The 24,704-nt window shown below is 40.3% G+C and overlaps 2 protein-coding genes across 6 annotated transcripts in view; one reads left to right on the top strand and one right to left on the bottom strand.

The window, feature by feature from the left end:
* Positions 1–3,402: 3,402 nt before the first annotated feature.
* Positions 3,403–14,107, bottom strand: LOC100396946 (serine protease FAM111A). 5 transcript variants are annotated; one of them, XM_009008180.5, is made up of 4 exons: positions 12,846–14,107; positions 12,391–12,420; positions 9,228–9,345; positions 3,403–6,465 (listed from the first exon to the last, which is right to left on the bottom strand). In XM_009008180.5, the coding sequence occupies exons 3-4, from the start codon at positions 9,306–9,308 to the stop codon at positions 4,711–4,713; spliced, it is 1,836 nt and encodes a 611-aa protein (XP_009006428.4). In that variant the 5' UTR covers positions 9,309–9,345; positions 12,391–12,420; positions 12,846–14,107; the 3' UTR covers positions 3,403–4,710. The 5 variants fall into 5 exon arrangements, with proteins under 5 accessions (XP_009006428.4, XP_009006425.4, XP_009006423.4 ...); XM_009008177.5 differs by having other exon boundaries at positions 13,664–14,107; XM_009008175.5 differs by having other exon boundaries at positions 13,777–14,107.
* LOC103796327 (uncharacterized) overlaps positions 13,159–24,704 on the top strand; it is a 29,826-nt gene continuing 18,280 nt past the window's right edge. Inside the window, exons 1-3 of the mRNA XM_078339145.1 lie at positions 13,159–13,296; positions 13,496–14,090; positions 22,819–23,005. Of these exons, the coding sequence (XP_078195271.1) occupies positions 13,159–13,296; positions 13,496–14,090; positions 22,819–22,940 (855 nt within the window). The 3' untranslated portion in view covers positions 22,941–23,005. The remainder of the gene's footprint in view (positions 13,297–13,495; positions 14,091–22,818; positions 23,006–24,704) is intronic.

Below are 24,704 nucleotides of genomic sequence, written 5' to 3'. Positions count from 1 at the left end.
GTGATCCTCTCTGACACGAGATGAGGAAGTGAAGGCACAAAACATCATTCCACAACTGTACGTTGAATCCACCCAAGGAGCCCCATCCATAACGTTTAGTTTTCTTTCTCCCACAGCAAATCATGCCTAAACCCTGTCAGTTGAATTCCTTTACTTTCCCCCCAAAGGAGTACAATGAAAATCAGGCTCCAACAATTGCACCTGTACAGAATCCCAGGGAAGTTCAGGGTGACTGACAAAGGACAGCTAGGGCGGCAAATGGATCACAGTAGAGAGAGAGGGATGAAAACTTCGTTGTTAGCCTTTTCCCTCCTTTAGCTCCTTGCTCCAGGGTCAGCATCCAAGTGCAAGTGTTAATTCCTTTCCATGAACCTCTCAGTATTTGGTGAAAACCCAGGCTCAGAAATCCCTTTCTACCCTTACACACAACTGCCTCAGCTCCATCCATTAGTCCTTGGTGCCTTTATTCATGCCTGTGTCCAACATCTTTTTCTTTTACAGGACAGGGTAGGATGGTGACTTGGGCACCTGAAGCCAACAGAGCCATAAGCTTGAGCCCTTCACTTCCTGAAGTTCCCTGGCATACGCACACAGGTGTGCATGACCCCAACCCATTTAAGGACAAAGATCTCAGCTGCATCTCTAATTATCTTTCTCTAAAAGCAGCTGAGGTTGAGGCAGAAGGAAAGGGATGGGCTAAAGAGGGGCAAAAGGATAAGAAATTGGCTACATCCATTTTTAGTTTTGAATGACTGCTTTGGATTCAACCAAATGTTTTTGTTTACGTGAAGCGATATATCAAATATCAAGGCTCTTATTGCTGACACCATGTATTTTAACTTTACGATGCTTTACCCAGTGGCCACAACCACATTGCTTTTCTGTTGGGTTGTGGGGCTTGCTGCTACATTGTCATGAGAACATCCCTTCCTGTTCCTGCCCAGAGGAGACTGAGTCACATGAGTAACAACCACAGAATCATTTGGGTGGCTTATTTCAATCACACCTCTGGCCACTCAGACTCATTAACAGGTAGGTCAGTGGGGGGCCTTAATTCCCTCACCCTCTCCCCCACCGCACCTTCTGGAGAAAGCACAGCCCTGAAAACACCTTGATTTCAGGTTGTACAAACCTGTCCTCTCATAATTGTAAGAGAATATATTATTTTAATCCATGTAGTTCATAACAAATTACCCCAAACTTGGTGGCTTAAAACTACAGAAATCTACTCTGTTACAGCACAGTTCTGAAGACCAGAAGTCTGAAATCAAGATGTTACCAGGGTTGGTTCCTTCCGGAGGTTTTGAGGAGAACCTATTCCACGCTGCTTTCCTAGCTTCTGCTGGCCTCTGGCAATCCCTGACAACCCCAGGTTCTAGATGTATCTCTCAAATCTCTGCCTCCACCTTCACACGGCCTTTCTTTCTGGGTCTCTCCTCCGTGTTTCTTCTTTACTTATGAGGACACTCGTTACTGGATCTAGAGCTCACCCAGTGAGGCTGATCTTGTCTCAGCATGATCTTGTCTCCTGAATCTTAATTTAATTACACCTGCAGAGCATCTTTATCCAAATAAAGACACATTTACAGGTATATAGGGTAAGTATAGTGCCTGCACTTAGGGTCAGGCACAGTGAATCGCTCTACAACCTTGTTCAGACTATTATCTCATTTCAGAGGGAGATACGGAGTAGAATGGGATATTGGACTAGCTCTGTAACTGTGAATTGGAGGAGTAAGTGACAATTCCAGGCCTAAGTTGAATTTTCTAGCTACCTTGTCTTTAGAGCTAAGACAAGAGAAAATCAGAAAAAGGTATTTGCTACATTCTGAAATGCTTATAATATTTCTTAAGTGATCAAAGGTGGGTGTATTTTAGATGCAGGAATGGCCATAGTGGTGTCTGGTTCCAATGCACCAGCTCAGTTAGGAGAAAGAATTAGCTATATTTCAAGACGTAAGTCCCAGTCTTTCCAAGGTACCAGCAATTTCGGCAAAAATTCAGATACTTCCTTCTCACATGGGAAACAAGTATAATAATATCTGGTCTATCTAATAGGTATTAAGATAATATGTCATAAATTATGTAATAAACAGTAAAGCCACATAAGTTTAAGTCTCTGTGGTGATTAGACAGGCATTAGACTTGAAGCCATATTTGAAATGATACAGTCAAATCTCATTACTTGTGGTAGTTAACGGTCTATAAAGATGTCATAAATACTGAATTAACAAATACTGAAGCATTGCCTTTAGGAGTAACAGTGTTGAATTCCTATCATCTTCTGATCACAATGTTTTCATCAAAGTTGGTAAATAAACTTGCTTTATGTGTGTTTAGGTTGAAAAGACATCTTATTAATATGAATTGTTGATTCCAAAATATTCAACTCACAGCCAAATGTGCTATAAGTCATGTCTGAAAAGTTTCTCCAGCTTCTATAACACAAACATTTCCTTTATAAGGCATACCACAGCCACCTTTTGCTTGGGAACACTAGACTGAACTTCAGTTTTATGCATGGGGGCCGTTTAAGCAGAAAAATCACCAACATCAAAAAAATGTGGAAAATGTAGTCAATATATAATAGAATTTGATTATATAGCATTCTAGAAGATGCAAAAACGATAAAGACAGTAAAACCATCAGTGATTTTTTTTTTTTTTACTGGGGTCCGGAGAGAGGGGAGGGATACATAGGTAAAGCACAGATTTCTAGGGTGATGTAACTATTTTGTAAGATAAAACTCGTAGAACTTTACAGCACAGAGCAATCAATGTATACACATTAAAGTATCATTTAGGAGGGCAAGGGGTCAAAGGAAAGAATTCACCCTGTGACAAGAGAATCTAACTATTCTATGTATGTATAACTGTATTGTAAGCATGTAAAACAACCTCACTGAAGGAGGTGGGAAACAAGATGGTGACTGAAATAACTTTGGGAATGAATGGAGTACGTAAGACTACAAGCACGGAAATTGCACATAGGCACTGGATTTGAGTTGATAAAGTTATTTCCCATTGAGGTAGAAGTTAACAATTCTGACACTGCTATATATGTATACGTGGATTAAGCAATTAAGTGAATGTGTGAGAGATGGCAGGCGTCATGCTTCTCAGTGTTTGGAGTTGGAATATACAGATAAGAAAGGCATATACACGTATGTGTACACCTACATATATGAGTAAATATATTCACATATATTTCTTTGCTCTGTCAGCTGAGGGGGCTAAAAAAACAACATCCCAGTAGCAATGAGCATATCTAGTACCTAGATCGTGGTTTCTAATAGCATTCTTCATTAAAAGTCTCCAGGTGTTCCATGGTGAACAGGTCTATGCAAACCTACCCCCAAAGACCAAAGAAGCTGAGAGGCCAAAGAAAGAGGCTGACAATTAGTTTTTCAGAAAGAAACATTTAATAGGACCTTACAGAAGCAATGTTTCCAGCAACCACCAAATGGCAGCACTCACCCTCCCCAAAATACCTTTCACATAGCAAGCCTTTTTGGCAAAACGTGTAGCTGGTCACATCTCAGACTTTCTTGTGAAACACTTGACCACTGGGGAGGTTAGTTAAGCATCTTTATGAGGGATTATCTGTACTCCTGGCATTGTTTAAAGACATTGCTTGTCTCTCTCATTGCTTGATTTCCTTCCTTCCCTTCCTTCCTCCTTCCCTCCCTTCCTGCCTTCCTCTCTTCCTCCACCCACCCCCCCCAAAAAAAAAGACATTGCTGCAGAATATCTTGGTATGCATGAGTCAAACAGCAGTCACCACGGCAGCTGCACTTCAAGATGACATCACCCTTGCAATGCAACAGCCTGTTTTCCTACACTGCACCCCTTGAAACCAGCCCTTACAATCTAAAATGCCCACCTCTTCTGTGATAGTCCCTGGACCTAGACGGAGGGTGCTTGATATTGTATGGCTTTAGTAGCATTGCACTGGCAATGGAAAACAGATTGGGTCCAGGGGAATTCCAGATGAGGGAGATTTGCAGGTTTGGCTGAATCATCTATACAGTCTTCACAATACCGTGAAGAAGTAAAACAATGAGTCATACATAACATTACTAACTGGAATAGAAGAAATCTAAATAAAGTAATATGATGTTTAAGATATCCCTTGCCTTAATAGCCTATAATGGGAAGAATGACTATCATCTTCTGAACTTCAGGACCCATGTATTCTGACAGTTTCAGTAATATGAGGATTCTGGAAATTCTAAAAGATTCTGAGATCATTCCTAATCAAGCATTTAGCTCCTAAGTTAGCATTAACCTTAGCCTCAACTTTTGCTACTGAGTGACCTGCACATTTTTCTGAGCACTTACTTGCCTTATGTCAGATGTAGGGAATAATGAGATGAACAAATTTTGATTCCTGCCCTGTAGCAAATGAATTTACACAAAAATATGAAAGATAAAAAAATAGTGATTACATGACTTTCAGGGTCATGAAACTGATTATTATTTAATCTTCTTATTCTTCACATTGCTTGACTTTAAAATATTGCAGGTTATAGTCCATCTCATAGTGTTGTTAGGACTAATTTCTTCATGTACTTAGAAAAGTGGCTGACAGATAGGAAATGGTCAAGTGTTATTATTGATAAAATTGACCATTTTGGAATTTAGAAAACTATCATCAATGCCTATGAAATAACTCCATAAGCCATTCCTCTAAATCTAATAGACTGAATTCTCATAAGTCCTCATCACTCATCATTTCTATATCCTGATGACTTACAAATACTTCTTCATACCATGGTTTATATCTTAGCTTAATATCAAGGAGAATGGATTCCATAGTACAGCCCAACTCAATGATACTATCAAACTCATTTTGGTACTCATAAGGAAAGCCAGCAGCATGCATGGCCACCAATGAACCTTTTGAATCAAACACTGGGGAGCCAGAAGCCCCAAAGAAAAACTCAGTGTCATAGGTAATCACATTACGGTTGGAAACTATTTTCTGGAAACTTCTTGGAGTGTGCATATGAACAAACTCTGGACTTGCTGCTGCTTTAGCCTTAACACGTTCCTGACATTTCTTTGCTCGCTGATCCTGAGGAATCACAACACAAGCATCGGTTTGCTTTTTTCCTCCATCTGGATGGCCAATAATATGTATCAACCCACTATGTGGCGCAGGAGCAATTCCATTATATAGTTCTATAGGTACCTGTTTTCCATTTTCCTTCAGTTTCAGGACAACATAGTCAAGCTCTTCACTATATATCTCATACCAAGGTTCAACGGAAAAGCAGTTCATTTCCTTTTCTTGTGGCTCTTCATAACGAAATGTCACCCTTACACATTGACCAATTATGTCTGCCCCCTTACTTGGCTCTATTCCTTTTCCCACAATGTCATTTATTACATGCTGACAAGTTAAAATGAACAATCCTTTAAAAACAAAGCAGGTGGCACAACCTGCAGTTGCACCATCCCAGAATAAGTACCCAACTGAGTCACTGAGATGTGCAAGAAGTTTCAGTACTTTCACAGAGTAAGAGTTTTTTGTTACTTTCCCAAAGTTTGTTTTATGCAATTTAAATAATGTTTTCCCATTTTTTCCTTTCATTTTTTGCTTGAAGTTTTCCCTGATTTTTTCAATTTCTCTTTTCAATCTGGGGTACTGAGACACGATTTCTTCTCTCAGCACACAGGTGTTTCTTTTCTCTGACTCAGGATTCTGAGGACCTGCTTCACTGGGGCCCATTCTGTTGTCAACCTCAACCTGGAAGAGTTTGCCTTCTAATTCATCAACTGGCTGGGTGTTTTCTAAAATGGAGTCATGGTTTTCAATGAGTTTCCAATCATCATTCTCTAGAAAGGAACAAAATCTGCCATCTTTGCACAGAGCATCCTTGATGGTTTCTCCTTTGAAAGCATAGACACAGAGTTTGTACCCCTTTTTGTGAAGCTTCCCACATTTAACAATTTTTCTTTTATACTTCCCAGTTCCAATTGCATGAATGTAGAATTTGACACAATCAGTTGATGCCTTGTCATGCCGGCCAAATACTTGGTTATCTTTTTTCTGCTTACTTTTACTTTGGGAAAATGTAATGACCACACGGCTTCTTTCAGGAAAACAAGTGAGGGGCATTCCAAGGTTTATGTACCCTTCAATTCCTTCTGCACCACGCACAAGCATTTCTTGGCCTTGGTGAGCTTCTATCTCTTGACTGACAGCCTGGAGAGTGTTGAGAGCCATATCTAAACTACCATTCTCACTATGTGTGAGCACATGTTTCATTTCTTGGTTTTTCTTGTGATTTACATGCAGGGTAACATGTATTATCTTATTTTGGGGCATGGTCTGGTTTTCTTGATTTTTCTTAGGTGAATGGAATTGTTGAGCCTGGGTATTAGTTATGTCTCTTGGGCTGCGTCTAGACACCATCTTCATTTGAGAAGTACTTGGATTATTCTTCTGCTCCTTAGACACCTAAAAATAAATGTTAGATCTTTTAAAATCCGAATGCAACCCTAGTCTTTCGGTTCCCTTTTCAGTTATGAAATTCACAAAAGTCCTATGAGAAACTCAGAACCTATCTAAAAGGGCCAGTGAATAGAATTAAATCAGTGTTTGACTTAGGATCCAAAAGGAAAGCTGAGCTTCCCATAACAGCTGTGAGATAAACTCTTGATACTACTATACTAGTGAATTTTTCTAAAAAATGTGAGGGAAGAAACAATATTTTCCCAGGTACATCAAAAACAGAGATTCTTAAATGTCCACTAGTGGCTAGGCATGGTGGATCATGCCTGCAATCCCAGCACTTTGGGAGGCTGAGGCGGGTGAATTACCTGAGGGTCAGGAGTTAAAAAGCTGCCTAACCAACAGGGTAAAACCCTATCTCTACTAAAAATACAAAAATTAGCTGGGTGTGGTTGTACATGCCTGTAATCCCAGCTACTCGTGAGGCAAAGGCTGGAGAATCTCTTGAACCTGGGTTGCAGTGATCCGAGATCACGCCATTGCACTCCAGCCTGGGCAACCAAAGCAAAACTCCATCTCAAAAAAAAAAAAAGTCCAGTAGTATTCAAAATAGTGTTATTTCAGGTCTTCCTTAATATCTTCAGCTACATAATTTTCATATTTTCTGAGGACAATGATGAATTACAGCCAAAAATTTGTTCTTGAAATACTGAATTCAGTAAGTTACAATAATTTATTATAAGCATTACATATAAAACAAAATCATTATTTAACTAATCATTTGGTTATAGTATAGTTATTTTTAGCAATAAATACTTTGATTCACCCAGCATATATCATGAAAACTTAAATTATTTTCTCTAAGACATCAACTAATCCCAAAATTTTATAAAATAAAGAGGAACAAACATGACTGTTCTGTCCTTTTGATGGAGAAACTAAGGCACAGAAAGTTTTTCTGAAGGTATCTTCTAGGGCCACATAATAACCAATAAATAAAGTGAGTATCAAAATTGCAATTTCTAGTGGACTTATTCTTTCCATTGGACTAGTGTATATATTCTTTTTTATAAACTTTGTATTTATGACTGCCATTTTTGTAGGGCATTATCTTAAGAAACAGGGGTGGAGCTAGGGAGAGGAATTAAATAAAGAGGACTAATCAAATAGTAGAAACTTGACGAAAAATTAGAGTATTTGTTTCCTATGTTTAAAAGACACATTTTCCCCAAGTCATATTCATCATGGCATGGGTACCAGCAGATGTGGGTTCATATGCCAGCCATGCCTCTTACTACAAATGGGAATAACAATGCCAGAAATATTGTAAATATTAAGTTTAGCATTATTGTATGACAATGCCTAGCACAATGACTAGCACATAATATGTTAACATTTGTTTTCCTTCTTTATATTAATTTTACAGATCTAAAATAAATAAATAAAATGAACTTAAGGTAATAAAGATTTACCCTGGGCATGCATATAAATGAGCATCCCTTCAGCCTAATGCTGTCAGAAACATCTTCGTCATATACCCTATTGGAATATTATAATAAACTTCCTATGTATTCAAATGATTCTTGGGCAGATATAGACCCTGCTGAAAGGGGAAGGGGAATAGGATATAGTAATTAGCTCTGTCATGGAGTAGGGCAGAGAAAAACATAACCAAGTTTGCCTTAGACTTTTTAGATATATTCTAGTTTACCAGAATCAGGACAAAAGAAAACAAGCTGAGAAATTGTAAGCTTCACACTCAACTGCTTACCATTCCTCAACCTTTTTTCTTAATAAATTCAAAGAGATTTTTAGACTCAGGGAAAGATACCATGGTTTGATATGATAACAGAGCCCAATCAGTAGAAAAAGGCCCAACTACACATCATTAAACTTAACTCCAAGTCTTCACTTCATTCCTGCCTCAAGCAACGACTCACTTTCCTTCTCTCCTCCAGTAAACAAATAGAAGATTTGTCAGAATCCTTCCTAACTGCCTAATGAGGTTATGGTAAGAACACATACATAAAACATTGTTTTATAAACTGTATTCAAATGTAGGTTATAATTATGATTGAATAGATCAGGCATATTTCGAATGGTATATGTTTTCATGCTATGAAATAGTATTAATTTCAGTCTATTATAGATTACTGTGACGTATTGTATTGAATTTTTTTTTTCAAGGAAAATTACAATAGTTTTTTTATTAAAGACTGCTTTGATATAGCCAAGATATGCATTACAACTCCCTTCTCCATGCTACCCCCAAAATAGATAAAATAAGTAAAAACGATTTAAACTTATTTAATATTCCCAACACACAAGGTAATTTCTTGGCAAGAAGAACTATGTCAAGGATAGCTAAGTCTAATATTGGTAAACAGCCAGGTTTCAGTATCCGTGGGTTCTGTATCTACGGGTTCAACCAACCGCAGATTGAGAATATTCAGGGATATTTTTAATTGAAAAGTTTCAGAAAATTTGCATGAACTAAACATATATATACTTTTTCTTGTCATTATTCCCTAAGCAACACAGTATATCAACATTTTATATAGCAATTACCTTGTATTAGGTAATATAAATAATCTAAAGATGATTTAATGTATACAGGAGCATATGATACGTTATATGTCAATAATATACCGTGTTATATAAAGGACTTAAGCATTCACGGATTTTGGTATCCAAGGGATGTCCTGGAACAAATCCCACATAGGTACCAAGAGACGATTATATTACTTAAGTAGAATTTACAGACATACCGGAGAAAAATAGTCCTCGATTTTCATATTACAGTTTTCTTTAACTGAGTGCTTCTGTGACCTCCGCTTCTTACAGCTCATGATGGCTTGAAGATGAATGAGTGGTTCAGCTGAAACACTAATTTCAAAATTTCAAGTTACAGCAGTATCTTCAAAGCTGTCATTAATTGTACAGAGGAAAAGATAAGCTGATGTCCTATGTCCCACCTTTCCTGTTGAGCTTCCAGCCTTGCTCTCCCTGGAGATGTTACCTTAGCAAATAGTTTATTCACCAACTATAATCACCCCAACAATAAAAGCTCTCTTTTCCAGAACACTGTGTGTCAGGTACTTTATGAAAATTATACTAAACACCTTATGAAAATCATCTCTAGTTGCAAGTTCCCATAGATACCAGGAAAATTAGGTATATCTACACTTTGCTGACAGAAAGTATATCTTAGAGAAGGTGGACGAGCTGTGAAAGGCAGGGCTATCTGGCAGAGATGGAATTCAAATGCAGGTATAAATCCCTTATAGAATAATTTTCAGTTGGAAATTTCAAAAAGATGTTCTAGTTACGTTGATGTTAAAATCTGGTCTCCGTTTGGGGGTGGGGAGCTGGGGAGGGGTAGCCTGGGGAGAAATGCCAAATGTGGGTGAAGGGGAGGAAGGCAGCAAAACACACTGCCATGTGTGTACCTATGCAAATGTCTTACATGTTCTATACATGTACCCCAAAACCTAAAATGCAATAAAAAAAATCTGGTGTCCGTTTAAGATGAAGATGGCAAGGGAAGATAAAATTACAGGGAAGTGGTGAGGAAAGAACTCATGAAAGAAATTTGGAATGAAATTTTAAAAAGAAATCTGGGAAGTTTGCCCAGAATGATAGCCAGAAACCTTAGTTACTGCTTTAGATTTTTTTGTTTAAAGAGGTATTTTCCTTCTATCTTTCCTCTGATGTCTCCCTAAAAGAGGATAAACTTTAAATAAAATAGTGACATCTTCAATAGTAATAAATACCACTAGAAAGATAAATACCATTGAGGACAGCAGCCATGTCTGTCCTTAGTACCTCAGATCTAAAACAATGTCTGGCACATGCAAAGCCCTTGAAAAAGATACATTTCTAAAAATACATTCAATAAACGAATGGAGTAGGGATATGGTGTACTATGCCCTGTACTATGCTTTTCATCAACTACCTCATGTAATTCTTACAGCCCTATGAGATAGGTATTATTCATCTCAATTTACTGATAAAAAGCTTGAACACTCAGGGAGCTTAAGCTTTTACTCAAGGTCATAGAACTGAGAGAACATACTTTCAAGACTTTTTAGTATGAACAATTTATTACAGGAAAAAGAGAGAATGGTAAAATGAACCTCTACATATCTATCATATAGAGTTAATAATTGTTCATTTTTAAATCAATTTATATAACAGTGAAACAGTAAAAGAAATAACAAATTAACTCTATTTTAGTTCAAGGAGGCCTTTACCCATCCGTGCATAGAGGCTAGGTTAATTTTAGAGCAGAGAGATAATATGTAAAAACAGTAGTCATGTAATTTTGCGAACTAACTCTGGGATTAGAGGGAAAGTATGTAAACAACTATGCATTGTTAAAGATTTATAGGAGTGCTGCGACCTGGAGAATAAATATAACCTTTAGATAACTTCCGTTTGAAAAGAAATACAGGGGCTAGAACGTAAGTTAAGTAACAACACATAGAAGCAGCCCAGGAAATCAACATTTTATAGAGACAGAGTATCTGTTCTCTCCAACAAATCAATGCTAGGGCTCATTGGAACATAGGGCAAAGACATTCCCAACCTTCTTTGACCCGTGATGGTGCTCAGACGTCTGCAGTCAATGGTCACCTCTTGATTGTAACTCCTCTCTCTTTCTCATGCCTTTGACATAAAGAGCCTAAATCTTGTACTAACTTTGGGATGCTAGTCTGCCATATTCTCAGTTTGCTGGCTCGCTCTCTGAAGGAACCTGCTTTTCATCCTACCAGCTCTCATTTCTCATGTTTGGCTTTTGAGGTGTGAGTTGCTAAACCTGGGTTTGGCTACCCTTATACTATCCTTTTATTTTACTGGATTATTTATGTTACTGCTAGAAACATCATGACATTTAAACTCTAATGGTCACTTCCCATCTCTAAAAATTAAGTACTTTTTCTTACATAATCACAATACTGATTTACTCACACCAAGATCCAACTGAGGTACACAGTTTCCTTTATGTCTTACAAAACTCTTTAATGGTAGAAAAAGCATTGACTTGTTGAAGAGAACAGAGAAATTTCCTCTATAGAATGTTCACCTTCTGGGTCATTGTTTTATTTATGTCCTAGCCCCTGTATTTCTTGTCAAATGGAAGTTATCTAAAGGTTATGTTTACTCTCGTAACCGTTCCACTATGGAGCAAGAGTCCTGGTTCTCTAGTTTGCTGTCAGTGAATGACTAAGGAAATTCATTTAGCCTTTCTGAGCCTCAGTTTCTTGTTTGTAAAAAGAAGCAATTATTCCCAAAAAGATAAGAAATACCGAAGTGCTAAAACAACGTGAGAACTTCTAAGACCATCTGAATTCAAATATCAGGTAGCCACTTACTAACTACATGACCTCAGGCATATTAATTAACTATTTTTCCTTCATATTTGTCACCCTAAGATGGGAATCAACCTTGTTGTGAAGATTGAGAAATACAATGTGGGCTTGGCACAGTGGCTCACGCGTGTAATCCCAGAACTTTGGGAGGCCAAAGCTGGTGGATCACTTGAGGTCAGGAGTCCAAGATCAGCTTGGCCAACCTGGTGAAAACCTTTCTCTACTAAGAATATAAAAATTAGCTGGGTATGGTGGTGGGTGCCTGTTATCCCAGCTACTTGGGAGGCTGAGGCAGGAGAATGGCTTGAACTTGGGAGGCAGAGGTTGCAGTGAGCCAAGATCAAACCACTGCAAGCCAGCCTGAGCAATACAACAAGACTATGTCTCAAAAAAAGTATATATATACATATACATACATATATGTGTATTTATATATACATATACATATATATTGCATGCAAAGCCCTTAAAACACTGGCCTGTATGTAATAGGTTGCCCAGTAAATAATCTAGCAAAATAAAAAGGTGAGGTAAATGTTATCAGTATCAATACACTTACCACAGGGGTACTCTTTAAACAGCAGAGAACCTAGGAAAATTAAAATAGAAAATATATAATTGCGGAATTGGGCTATGTTGCAAGATCTTTAAATGCAGGAACTTGCCCAACCATTAAGAATAGTTGCCCAACTATTAGGAAAATCTGGTGATTCATTGTGTCTGTTAATGATGTCTCATCTTATGAAGCTTGAGAGAGGATCCAGGTGCTTTAGGAGTGATTAATAGACAGACTAAAAAAGGAAAATAAAATGGACAGAAGGAAACATGAATTTTGCATGTACTTGAGCAATCACGGTGGAAATGGGCAAGAGGTTAAGAAACCACGCCAGTATTTTCCCTCTCTCTACATTGTTTTCAGTATTCAGGATGAATCAGGTTATATCAAAATATAAAGTGCCCTTAGCTATCCTATTCCAACCCCTGTTTTATACTCGAGGTCAAGGTTCTACTTACCTAAAGGACTTGCTTGACTTCCTACAGTAAAGGGATAAAGCAGAGCAGCCTGTCCCATAGGGTCCATGTCCAGCTCCCTTTAGGAATCTGTCTGTCTCTCATCTATCGTACCTTCTCTCTCTCCTCCCCACTCTCTGCTTCTCTCCCTGTCCTCCCCTCCTTCACCCTCCTCTTCCTGCTTCTCCGCCACCTTTTCTGCCTTTCCAGGGGCAGGGGCAGGGGTTGAGGGTAACTCTAAGCCTCTTCCAATCCCACCACACCGCCCCACTCCCCACAGCACACAAGGGGACTTGCAGCACCACTGAAATAAAACATGTGTCCTCCGGGCTCCTCAGATGGGTGGCGCAGTCAGTCCCTGGCTTCCCGGCATCCAGCTCCTCCCCCTCCCAGCCTGGATTTGAGCCCGCCGCGGCAGCGCCCACACCCTGCAAAGCAGCACCCCCAGCGCCCTGTATGCTGGCTCACTGCGCGCCTTGGCAGCACTCGGCCTGGAATCCAGCGCTCAAAGCACGTTCCGCTCTTTGAGGAAGCAAAGACTCCAGAGCTCCAGCTGGGCGGGAAACAGAGCAGGTGGGGCTAGGAGTTTGAATCGCCCGCCTTTTGGGAACCGTTGTCTGCCAACCAATTGGTTACTTTCTTTCACTTTTAAGTCAGCCACGTGTCTTCCCGCCTATACCGCCATCTTTCCTTTCCTTTGCTTCTATGGACCGCTGGAAAAGCGGAGAGACTGGCTGTTCCGGGGGCCTCGGGCAGCTACATCTACACACTACGTGCAGTACAAAATTCCAGGTCAGCCCCAGAACCAAAGAGTAACTCACCTAAGAGGAGGGTCCGTTCCCACCAAGTCTCAGAAGCCTGCACTCGTGATTTTTAGGGACCTTCCCCTCCAGTTCAGTGGGATCCAGCGTTTCGGTGGGAGAATAGAACTCACCTGCCGAATGGCTCGTCTGGCCAATGGACTTAAAGATACTGGAGTTTGTCTTCTCTCTTTAGACAGCAACTCACCTACTGCGGAAGCGGATTGGCTGCGCTGGGGACACCTGGCGGCGTGCTTACATAAAAGAGTGATTGGGAAGGCGAGGCCGAGGGAGAGCGCCAGCCTCACCCAGCCACAGCGCTCCTCCTTGACGCCGCGAGCAGGACCCTGTCTCACTGGCCCGGCTGCCCACGGAGGTCCTTGCCTGCTTTGGTTCTCCGGGTTTCCCCAGTCCGGAGTATTGGAAAGCGAAAGCGTCCCAGTCGCCGGTAGGTTGGGCTGGGCTGGGCAGGGCTGGAGAGGGAGCGGGAAATCGCAGCTCAGGAGTGGGAGGAGCTGGGACGCTGGCGGCAGAGTCACTGTGTCAGCTTGAGTTTCGCGCGCGACAGAAGCGGAAGTGGAAGGCCGGGCGCAGGAATGTGGCTGTCCCCTCCTATAAATCACGGCTGGGGAGGAGGCGCGGAGGCACCAGGCTGTTGTCTGCCGCGCGCCTTTGGCCGCAGTACACAGGAGGCGCTGAGGCTAGTTGGGTGAGTGGGGAGATTCAGGCACTTCCCAAGGGCGGCATGCCCAGAAGGTGGGATAGGCCCTGCGACCAGGACCATCATGAAGAAGCCGCGGAAGCAGGAAGAGTAAATGCTCTTGGCATAAATCGATTCTTCAAAAAACGTTCATCAGTATGTGCAGACGTTTATGGTATGATGAAGAAGATGATATGGGCTCTAGGAATTTGCATCTCAAAGCTGAAGATCAAAGAAGGTTGGAGAGGTTTTGCAAGGCAGCCTGCTGTTTAAAGACCTGCATTCTGAGTAGATGTGTATTGGAGAAGGGGATCAGGATCACAAAGGGGACAACTTTTATGCAATTGATAGAGGACTATATGATGTATATAAACTAATAGGTTTGAAAGGTTTGTTAGTAACTACAAAACACATGGGAATTTGGAGGTAGGAATTGGCCTTAAATGCCTGTACGAGACACCAAAAGAAGCTAAAATTACTGCTTCAACTGCTGTGGATTCTCTGGGTTTTGGATAGAGTAACCTTAAAACAATTTGAATGCAGACTTTTTCTATGAGAAACACTTTTGGAATCTCTGCATTCTACATCCAGAAAGGGTAATCTCAGCTAGTACCCAGTATCCAAGCAGTAGCAGGAATAGTTCTACCCCAGAGACAATTTTTTCTCTCCTTCCTTCCTTCCTTCCTTGCTTCCTTCCTTGCTTCCTTCCTTCTTCCTTCCTTCCTTCCTTCCTTCCTTCCTTCCTTCCTTCCTTCCTCCCTTCCTCTTCCTTCCTTCTCTCTCTCCTTTTTTTGTCTTTCTGTCTTTCTCTCTTTTCTCCCTCCTCCTTCCTTTCTTCCTTCTTTCTCTTTCGCCTGTTTTACATTTCAATTTGTAAGGAAATAGTGACTAAAGGCCAATAGGCTTAACAGTCTAAAACATGGGTGTTAAGAATTGAATATACTAAAAAAAAAAAAAAATTGAATACACGGATAAAATTTGTTTCCAAAAGGAATGCTTATACACTTGGTGGGAGTGTAAATTAGCTCAACCATTGTGGAAAACAGTGTGGCATTTCCTCAGAGACCTAAAAACAGAATTACCATTCAACCCAGCAGTCCCATGACTGGGTATATACCCAAAGGAATATAAATCATTCTGTCATAAAGACACATGAACATGTATGTTCCTTGCAACACTGTTCACTGTTATTCACGTCCAATAGTACTGAATATTAAATACATTTAATAAAGAGATCTTCCAAACAGGCTTTGTGTGGGCAACAAGGCTGTTTTATTTCTTGCTTGGGTGCAAGCGAGCCGAATCCGAGAAAGGACAGGCGAAGTGGGTAAGGTGGAAATTGGCGTTATAGGTTTGGGTAGTTTTTTGGGGAGTGGGGGTATTGCAGAGTAAGATCAGTTACAGTGGTGGGGGTAGGGGCAAGGAGTATGCATGACCACAGGTTCAGTTACAATGGTAGGCGGGGGTAAGGCAGAAGAGCAGCTAAGGATGGGCAAGAGGTGTTCACATTATCATAAGAACAGTTAAGATGGCAGGGTTGGATGAGGGGGGCTTGTCCGGAGAAGCTCTGCTGGGTGATCAGGGACAATGGTGAATGCAGGTGGTGGGGTGGGAGACCATCAGCCAAGGCAAGCAGGACTTCAGACTTTCAGGCTGCATACAGAGACCTGACATTCACAACAGCAAGGAATCAGCCTAAATGCCTGTTAATAGTAAACTGGATAAAGAAAACTGAGTATACCATTGAATACTATACAGCCATAAAAAATAATGAGATCATGTCCTATGCGGGGACATGGATGGAGCTAGAGGCCATTATTCTGCTGGTCTATGTGTGTATATATATATATATATATATATATATATATGCATGTATGTTTATATATATGTATATGTTCATATATATATTTATATGTTTATATATATAAATATGTAAACCACCAGGGTCTATGTGCCCAGTTCCTGAACATTCCACCAACGAATTTTACCTAACATTTAGATGGCAAATGAATCTTACTATAACCACTCAGAACCACTGTGTGTCTGGTACATCTGTGGCACCCATCTTTGGTTCAGAGGGATGGAGGCACAGGTCATAGGCAGGTAAGCTCAAGCAGTGATATATAACAGGGCTTTCAGAACTGGAGACTAGAAGGGCTCGCTTTATTTATATATATAAACAGAGCAGCAATGGCTTTTAAAATAAACTCATATAACAATAGAAAACAAAACATCTTCATGCATAGTATAATCTTTTTTCTACAACAAGGCCTTGTTTTTAAAAATGTGTATAAGGTTATATACTTTTATATATTTTATATAATTTCTTAAAGGTACATTATAAAATCAATATTTTCCAATACTATCACCCTTGAATATGATTTTCCAATATCATATTCAAGGGTGATAGTAAACACTCCAAACACATCATCTGTCACAAAATAATTATGTTTATGTGTTTTATTGTTATCTGTTTCCCATAATAAAATTAATCATAAATGATATGAATTGATTAAAATTAATGTGTATAGACTATAAACCTATGAAAAGCCACAAGAGCATTATTTTTACATAGTTTTCAAGAAGTCAAATAACAGTGTAAATTTTGAGTATAATAACAGAATTCATCTCTGTAGCAGAATTACAAATACAGGAATTATAAATACAAATGATACGCCATTAAGTCCATTCTGCTTTTAACTGTGCAAGTACTTACAGCCAGAGGCAGGAATAAAAAAGTATATATAGGTGTGGAAGAAAATTCATCCCATGGTTTGACCTTGCATGTAAAAAAAAGTAATTTCTTACTACCAAGAAATGGGTTTTCCCAAATAAAAACAAAAGCACAAGAAAGAAAGAAAGAAAGAAAAAACACTAACTGACCATGACTTAAGTGCAGAGGGACAACCCTTTGCAGCTAATGTTGGAAAAAGTGTGTCCCTCACAGATTTAGCCTATGAATGAAGAAATTGGCTGGGCGCAGTGGTTCATGCCTGTAATCCTAGCCCTTTGGGAAGCTGAGGCAGGTGGATTGCCTGAGCTCTGGAGTTTGAGACCCGTCTGGGCAATATGGCCAAACCCCATCACTACCAAAAATAAAAACAAAAAGTTAGCCTAGCCGGGCGTGGTGGTGCGCACCTGTAGCCCCAGTACTCAGGAAGCTGAGGCATGAGAATCACTTGAACCTGGGAGATGGAAGTTTCAGTGAGCCAAGATTGCGCCACTTCACCCCAGCCTGGGTGACAGAGTGAGACTCTGTCTTGAAGAAAAAAAAAAAAAAGAAGAAAACAACAACAAAAAAAAACAGAAAGAAAATGTTGGAAAAATTATTGGCTGACTTTACAAGGTTGGATGCAGACCATAACAAGCATGCAGCAAAGACAGAGAGAAAGTACTGAAGAAGCCCCACCTGGAGGGCCTCACCTTTAGCTGTTTTGTATGGCTCCACACCATGTAGCTGTTGGAATACCAGTCTCTCTAATGTGCCCTATGGGATAGCTGTTACCTTCCAGTAATTTATGTCTATGACCTGTAAACCTAAAGAATGCTTTTAAAAGTTTTATTCAGTCTTTTTGGAGGAAATTTTTTGAGCATGCTAGATATAGTGTCAAGCATTGGGACTGCTAAGATGAATGTAACATTGTCCTCACCATCAAGTCACAATCTAGTAGGTGAGTAGAAGTAAAAAAACAAAAAAAAAAGAAGAAGAAGTTATAACCATTATACAGAAGTGAACATGCTGCAGTGGTAGCACAGAGAGGGCTTCAGGGATGCTGTCACAGAGGTGATAACATCTGAGACACAGATTCCAAATTCAGATATATTTGCTGTTGTAAAATTCCAGGGTGTATATGCCCAGTTCCTGAACATTCCAGTGATGAATTTTACCTAACATTTAAATGACAAAGGAATCTTACTATAACCACTGCAGGCCATGTGTGTCTGGTAGGTACATCCTGTGGGACCCATCTTTGGGATGGAGGCACAGGTCATAGAGCAGGTAAGCTCAAGCAGTGATATGACAGGGCTTTCAGAATTGAAGACTAGAAGGGCTTGCCTTATTTGCATGCTATTTAAAGATAAGTTTTTGCAACTGATATACCCTACTAAACACGTCCATGCATAACTCAGTGGAGATTTATTTGCAAGAGTAGGATCAGGGGATTTGAAATCTTTAATGTGTGTTGTAACAGGAGCAGTACTGGGTTCCAGCACTTAATAAGAGAACCCATGGCTTTATGAAAATGTCTAAAGATATAATTTTGGTTAAGGTTATACTTTACCTTTGGTTGTACAATTGTTTCTTTTAGTTTCAATAAAATCTAAAACAGGAAATGTCAGTTCACATGGTCTGGTAGAAAAAAAATGAGTCTCATACTGAGAGAGGGACCTAATTCTCTGCTATTCAGGAAGTAATGAAAAAAAAAAAGGCTCATCACTTCAGTGAGTTCTGTGAGCCCTTGAATGGGCTTATAGGTACATACTTATAGTTAAAATATGTATCTCCCATTTTAGTATTGGATAGAATACTGTCACATTTTTCTCATTAAATCTACGTTTCTACTGTCTTTCTTGATTCATTTTGCCAGTAAAAGTTCTTTACCTTTTTATAAAGGTCCAAGATTTACATTCATTTTTCCGTAGCAAATTTTGTCTTGTAGGAAAAATTAGATGCCCAGGATGATAAAACTTTCTTTGAAAGAAACTTTACCAGTAATTTTTGGAGGCAGTTGGGTGGGAGTTACTAGTAATCCTAGATTATATTAATATGATCAGGATTGAGATGATTTCAAATTGACTTGTGTCCCTGTGAAGGTTGGGATATTTCTGGAACATTTTTATTCTTTGGGTACAACAACATTTTACCCATCTAAAATTCTGTGGTGTTTACTAGGTTGCCTACTACTTGACAAGTTTTAAACTCTTAACTTTTTCCTCCCTCAGTTTCATGATTCTAAATCAGATGTCTGGTCAGGTACTCAGCCATTTCTTCCAAATTGTCAAGTTCCCCAAAGAGCCACACTGATAGGGTTTGGGTCTGCATCCCTACCCAAATCTCATCTTGAATTTTAACCCCCATAACCCCAAAGTGTCAAGGTAAGAACTTGGTGGGAGGTGATTGGATCATCGGGAAGGTTCCCCCATGCTGTTTTTATGATAGTGAGTGAGTTCTCATAAAATCTGATGGTTTTATAAGGGGTTATTCCCACTTCACTCTTCTCTTTCCTGCCACCCTGTGAATAAGGACATGTTTGCTTCCCCTTTTGGTGATTGTAAGTTTCCTGAGGCCTCCCAGCCATTTGGAACTGTGAGTAAATTCAACCTCTTTCCTTTATAAATTACCAAGTTTGGGTATTTCTTCATAACACTGTGAAAACAGATTAATACAGGAAGTTGGCACCAGAAGTTTGGGGCACTGCTACAAAGATACTTGAAAATGTGGAAGCAACTTTGGGACTGTGTAATGGGAAGAGTTTGAAACAGTTTGTAGGGCTCAGAAGAAGACAGGGAGAGGTGGGAAAGTGTGGAACTTCCTAGAGACTTGCTGAATGGTATTGACCAAGATGCTGAGAGTGATAAGGACAATGAAGTACAGGCTGAGGGGTTCTCAGATGGAGATGAGGAACTTATTTGACACTGGAGCAAAGGTCACTCTTGTTATGCTTTAGCAAAGGGACTGGAGGCATTTTACCCCTGACCTAGAGCTGTGGAACTTTGAACTTGTATTCGTTCATTTTCATACTGTTAAGAAGTATCTGAGACTGGGTAACTTATAAAGAAAAAGAGGTTTAATGTACTTATAGTACCACATGGCTGGGGAGGCCTCACAATCATGGTGGAAGGTGAAGAAAGAGCAAAGCATGTCTTACATGGTAGCAAGCAACAGAGTGTGTGCAGGGAACCTGCCCTTTATGAAACCATCAGATCTCATGCAACTTATTCATTATCATGAGAATAGCACAGGAAAGTCTGGCCCCATGATTCAATTACCTCCCACTGGGTCCCTCCCTGGACACAGGGGATTATGGGAGCTACAATTCAACATGAGATTTACATGGGGACACTTCCAAACCATATCATTCCACCTCTGGCCCCTCCCAAATCTCCTGTCCTTCCTATTCAAAACACAATCATGCCTTTCCAACAGTCTCCCAAAGTCTTACATAACTGTAGTATTAACTCAAAAGTCCAAGTCTAAAGTGTCAGCTAAGACAAGGCAAGTCCCTTCCATCTATGAGCCTGTAAAATCAAAAGCAAGTCAGTGACTTCCTGGATACAATGGGGATACAATCTTTGGGTAAATACACCCATTCCAAATGGGATAAATTGGCCAGAATGAAGGGGCTACAGGCCCCCTGCAATTCCACAGTCCAGAGGGACAGTTAAAAGTTAAAGCTCCAAAATGAGCTTTGACTCCATATCTCACATCCAGGTCAAACTGATGCAAGAGGTGGGTTCCCATGATCTTGGGCAGCTCTGCCCTATGGCTTTGCAGGGTACAGCTCCCCTCCTGGCTGGTTTCACAGACTGGCATGGAGTATCTGCCACTTTTCAAAGAGCATATTGATGGATTTACCATTCTGGTGTCTGGAGGACAGTGGCTCTATTCTCACTGCTACACTAGGCAGTGTCTCGGGGGGACTTTCTGTGGGGGCTGCCACCCTGCATTTCCCTTCTCTACTGCCCTAGCAGAGGTTCTCCATGGGGGCTTCATTCCTGCAGCAAATGTCTATCTGGACATTAAGGAATTCCATACATCCTGTGAAATCTAGGTGGAGGTTCCCAATCCTCAGTTCTCCACTTTTGTGCACCTGCAGGCCCAATAGCATGTATAAGCCACCAAAGTTTGGGACTTGCACCATCTGAATCAACAGTCTGAGCTATAACTTGACCCCCTTTAGTCACAGCTGGGACACAGGGCACCAAGCCCCAAGACTGAACAAAGCAGGAAGGCCCGGGGTTCAGCCCATGAAACCATTGTTTCCTTCTAGGACTCTGGGCCTGTGATGGGAGGCTGTGCCACGAAGACCTCTGGCATGCTCTGGAGACATTTTCCCCATTGTCTTGGTGATTAACATTTGCGTCCTTGTTACTTATGCAAGTTTCTGTGGCTGGCTTGAATTTATCTTCAGAAAATGAGGTTATACTTTCTATCACATTGCCAGACTGCAAATTTTCTGAACTTTTACGCTCTGCTTCCCTTTTAAACCTAAGTTCCAATTCCAAACCATGTCTCTGTGAATGACTAAAACTGAATGCTTTTAAGAGTACCCAAGCCACCTCTTGAATGCTTTGCTGCTAAGAAATTTCTTCTACCAGATACCCTAAATCATCTTTCTCAAGTTCAAAGTTCCACAGATCTCTAGGGCAGGGGCAAAATGTCACCAGTTTCTGCTAAAGTGTAGCAAGAACGACATTTTCCTCAGGTTTCAATAAGTTCCTCATCTCCATCTGAGACCACCTTAGCCTAGAATTCACTGCCATATCACTATCGGCATTTTGGGCAAAGCCATTCAACTCAACAAGTCTCTGTGAAGTTCCAAACTTTCCCACAGTTTTCTATCTTCTGAGCCCTCTAATTTTTTCCAACCTTTGCCTGTTACCCAGTTCCAAAGTTGCTTCCACATTTTCATGCATGTTTAAAGCAGCACCCCACTCTATGATGCCAATTTACTGTATTAGTCAATTTTCATACTGCTATGAAGAAATATCCAAGAATGGGTAATTTATAAAGAAAAAGGTGTTTAATGGACTCAGACTTCTACATTGGTAAGGAGGCCTCACAGTCGTGGTGGAAGATGAAGGAGATGCAAAGGCACATCTTACATGGTAGCAGGCAAGAGGGAGCATGTGCAGGGGAACTTCCCTTTATAAAACTGTCAGATATCGTAAGACTTACTCACTGTCACTAAAACAGCATGGGGAAAACCTGCCACCATGATTCAATTACCTCCCACTGGGTCCCTTCCAAGACATGTAGTGATTATAGGAGCTAAAGTTCAAGATGAGATTTGGCCAGAGATCCCTTTCTACCCCTTACACATAACTGCCTCAGCTCCATTCTTTAGTTCTTGGTGCCTTTGGCCATTCCTGTGCCCAGCATCTTGTTCTTTTACAGGACAGGGTAGGATGGTGACTTGGGCACCTGAAGCCAACAGAGCCATAAGCTTGAGCCCTTCACTCCCTGAAGTTCCCTGGCATATGCACACAGGTATGCATGGCTGTCGTCCCATTTAAGGACAGAGAGATCTCAGTTGCCTCTCTAATTATCTTTCTCCAAAAGCAGCGGAGGTTGAGGCAAAAGGGAAGGGATAGGCTAAAGAGGGGCAAAAGGCAAAGAAATTGGCTACATCCATTTTTAGTTTTGAATGGCTGGTTCGGATTCAACCAATACATTTCAAATGTGTTTGTTCACTTGAAGCTGTATATCAAATATCAAGGCTCTTATTGCTGACACCATGTATTTTAACTTTAGGATGCTTTACCCAGTGGCCACAACCACATTGCTTTTCTGTTGGGTTGTGGGGCTTGCTGCTACATTGTCGTGAGAACATCCCTTCCTGTTCCTGCCCAGAGGAGACTGAGTCACATGAGTAACAACCACAGAATCATTTGGGTGGCTTATTTCAATCACACCTCTGGCCACTCAGACTCATTAACAGGTAGGTCAGTGGGGGGCCTTAATTCCCTCACCCTCTCCCCCACCGCACCTTCTGGAGAAAGCACAGCCCTGAAAACACCTTGATTTCAGGTTGTACAAACCTGTCCTCTCATAATTGTAAGAGAATATATTATTTTAATCCATGTAGTTCATAACAAATTACCCCAAACTTGGTGGCTTAAAACTACAGAAATCTACTCTGTTACAGCACAGTTCTGAAGACCAGAAGTCTGAAATCAAGATGTTACCGGGGTTGGTTCCTTCCGGAGGTTTTGAGGAGAACCTATTCCACGCTGCTTTCCTAGCTTCTGCTGGCCTCTGGCAATCCCTGACAACCCCTGGTTCTAGATGTATCTCTCAAATCTCTGCCTCCACCTTCACACGGCCTTTCTTTCTGGGTCTCTCCTCCGTGTTTCTTCTTTACTTATAAGGACACTCGTTACTGGATCTAGAGCTCACCCAGTGAGGATGATCTTGTCTCAGCATGATCTTGTCTCCTGAATCTTAATTTAATTACACCTGCAGAGCATCTTTGTCCAAATAAAGACACATTTACAGGTATATAGGGTAAGTATAGTGCCTGCACTTAGGGTCAGGCTCAGTGAACCGCTCTACAACCTTGTTCAGACCATTATCTCATTTCAGAGGGAGATATGGAGTAGAATGGGATATTGGACTAGCTCTGTAACTGGGAACTGGAGGAGTGAGTGGTGATAAATCCCGGCCTAAGCTGAATTTTCTAGCTACCTGGTCTTTAGAGCTAAGGCAAGAGAAAATCAGAAAAAGGTATTTGCTACATTCTGAAATGCTTATAATATTTCTTAAGTGATCACAGGTGGGTGTACTTTAGATGCAGGAATGGCCATAGTGGTGTCTGGTTCCAATGCACCAGCTCAGTTAGGAGAAAGAATAAGCTATATTTCAAGACGTAAGTCCCAGTCTTTCCAAGGTACCAGCAATTTTGGCAAAAATTCAGTGATAATTCCTTCTCACACAGGAAACAGGTATAATAATATCTGGTCTATCTAATAGGTATTAAGATAATATGTCATAAATTATTTAATAAACAGTAAAGCCACATAAGTTTAAGTCTCTGTGGTGATTAGACAGGCATTAGACTTGAAGCCATATTTGAAATGATACAGTCAAATCTCATTACTTGTGGTAGTTAACGGTCTATAAAGATGTCATAAATACTGAATTAACAAATACTGAAGCATTGCCTTTAGGAGTAACAGTGTTGAATTTCTGTCATCTTCTGATCACAATGTTTTCATCAAAGTTGGTAAATAAACTTGCTTTATGTGTGTTTAGGTTGAAAAGACATCTTATTAATATGAATTGTTGATTCTAAAATATTCAACTCACAGCCAAATGTGCTATAAGTCATGTCTGAAAAGTTTCTCCAGCTTCTGTAACACAAACATTTCCTTTATAAGGCATACCACAGCCACCTTTTGCTTGGGAACACTAGACTGAACTTCAGTTTTATGCATGGGGGCCGTTTAAGCAGAAAAATGACCAACAACAAAAAAATGTGGAAAGCGTACTAAATATATAAACAGAATTTGATTATATAGCATTCTAGAAGATGCAAAAACAATATTGAGACAGTAAAAAGATCAGTGATTTCTTTTTTTACTGGAGTTCAGGGGAGAGCGGAAGGTTACATAAGTAAAGCACAGATTTCTAGGGTGATG

Source organism: Callithrix jacchus, chromosome 10 (genome assembly GCF_049354715.1).
Source record: "Callithrix jacchus isolate 240 chromosome 10, calJac240_pri, whole genome shotgun sequence".
NCBI classification, from domain to species: domain Eukaryota; kingdom Metazoa; phylum Chordata; class Mammalia; order Primates; family Cebidae; genus Callithrix; species Callithrix jacchus.
Note: the sequence above shows the minus strand (reverse complement) of the source record. Positions and strands in the feature narration are given on the sequence as shown.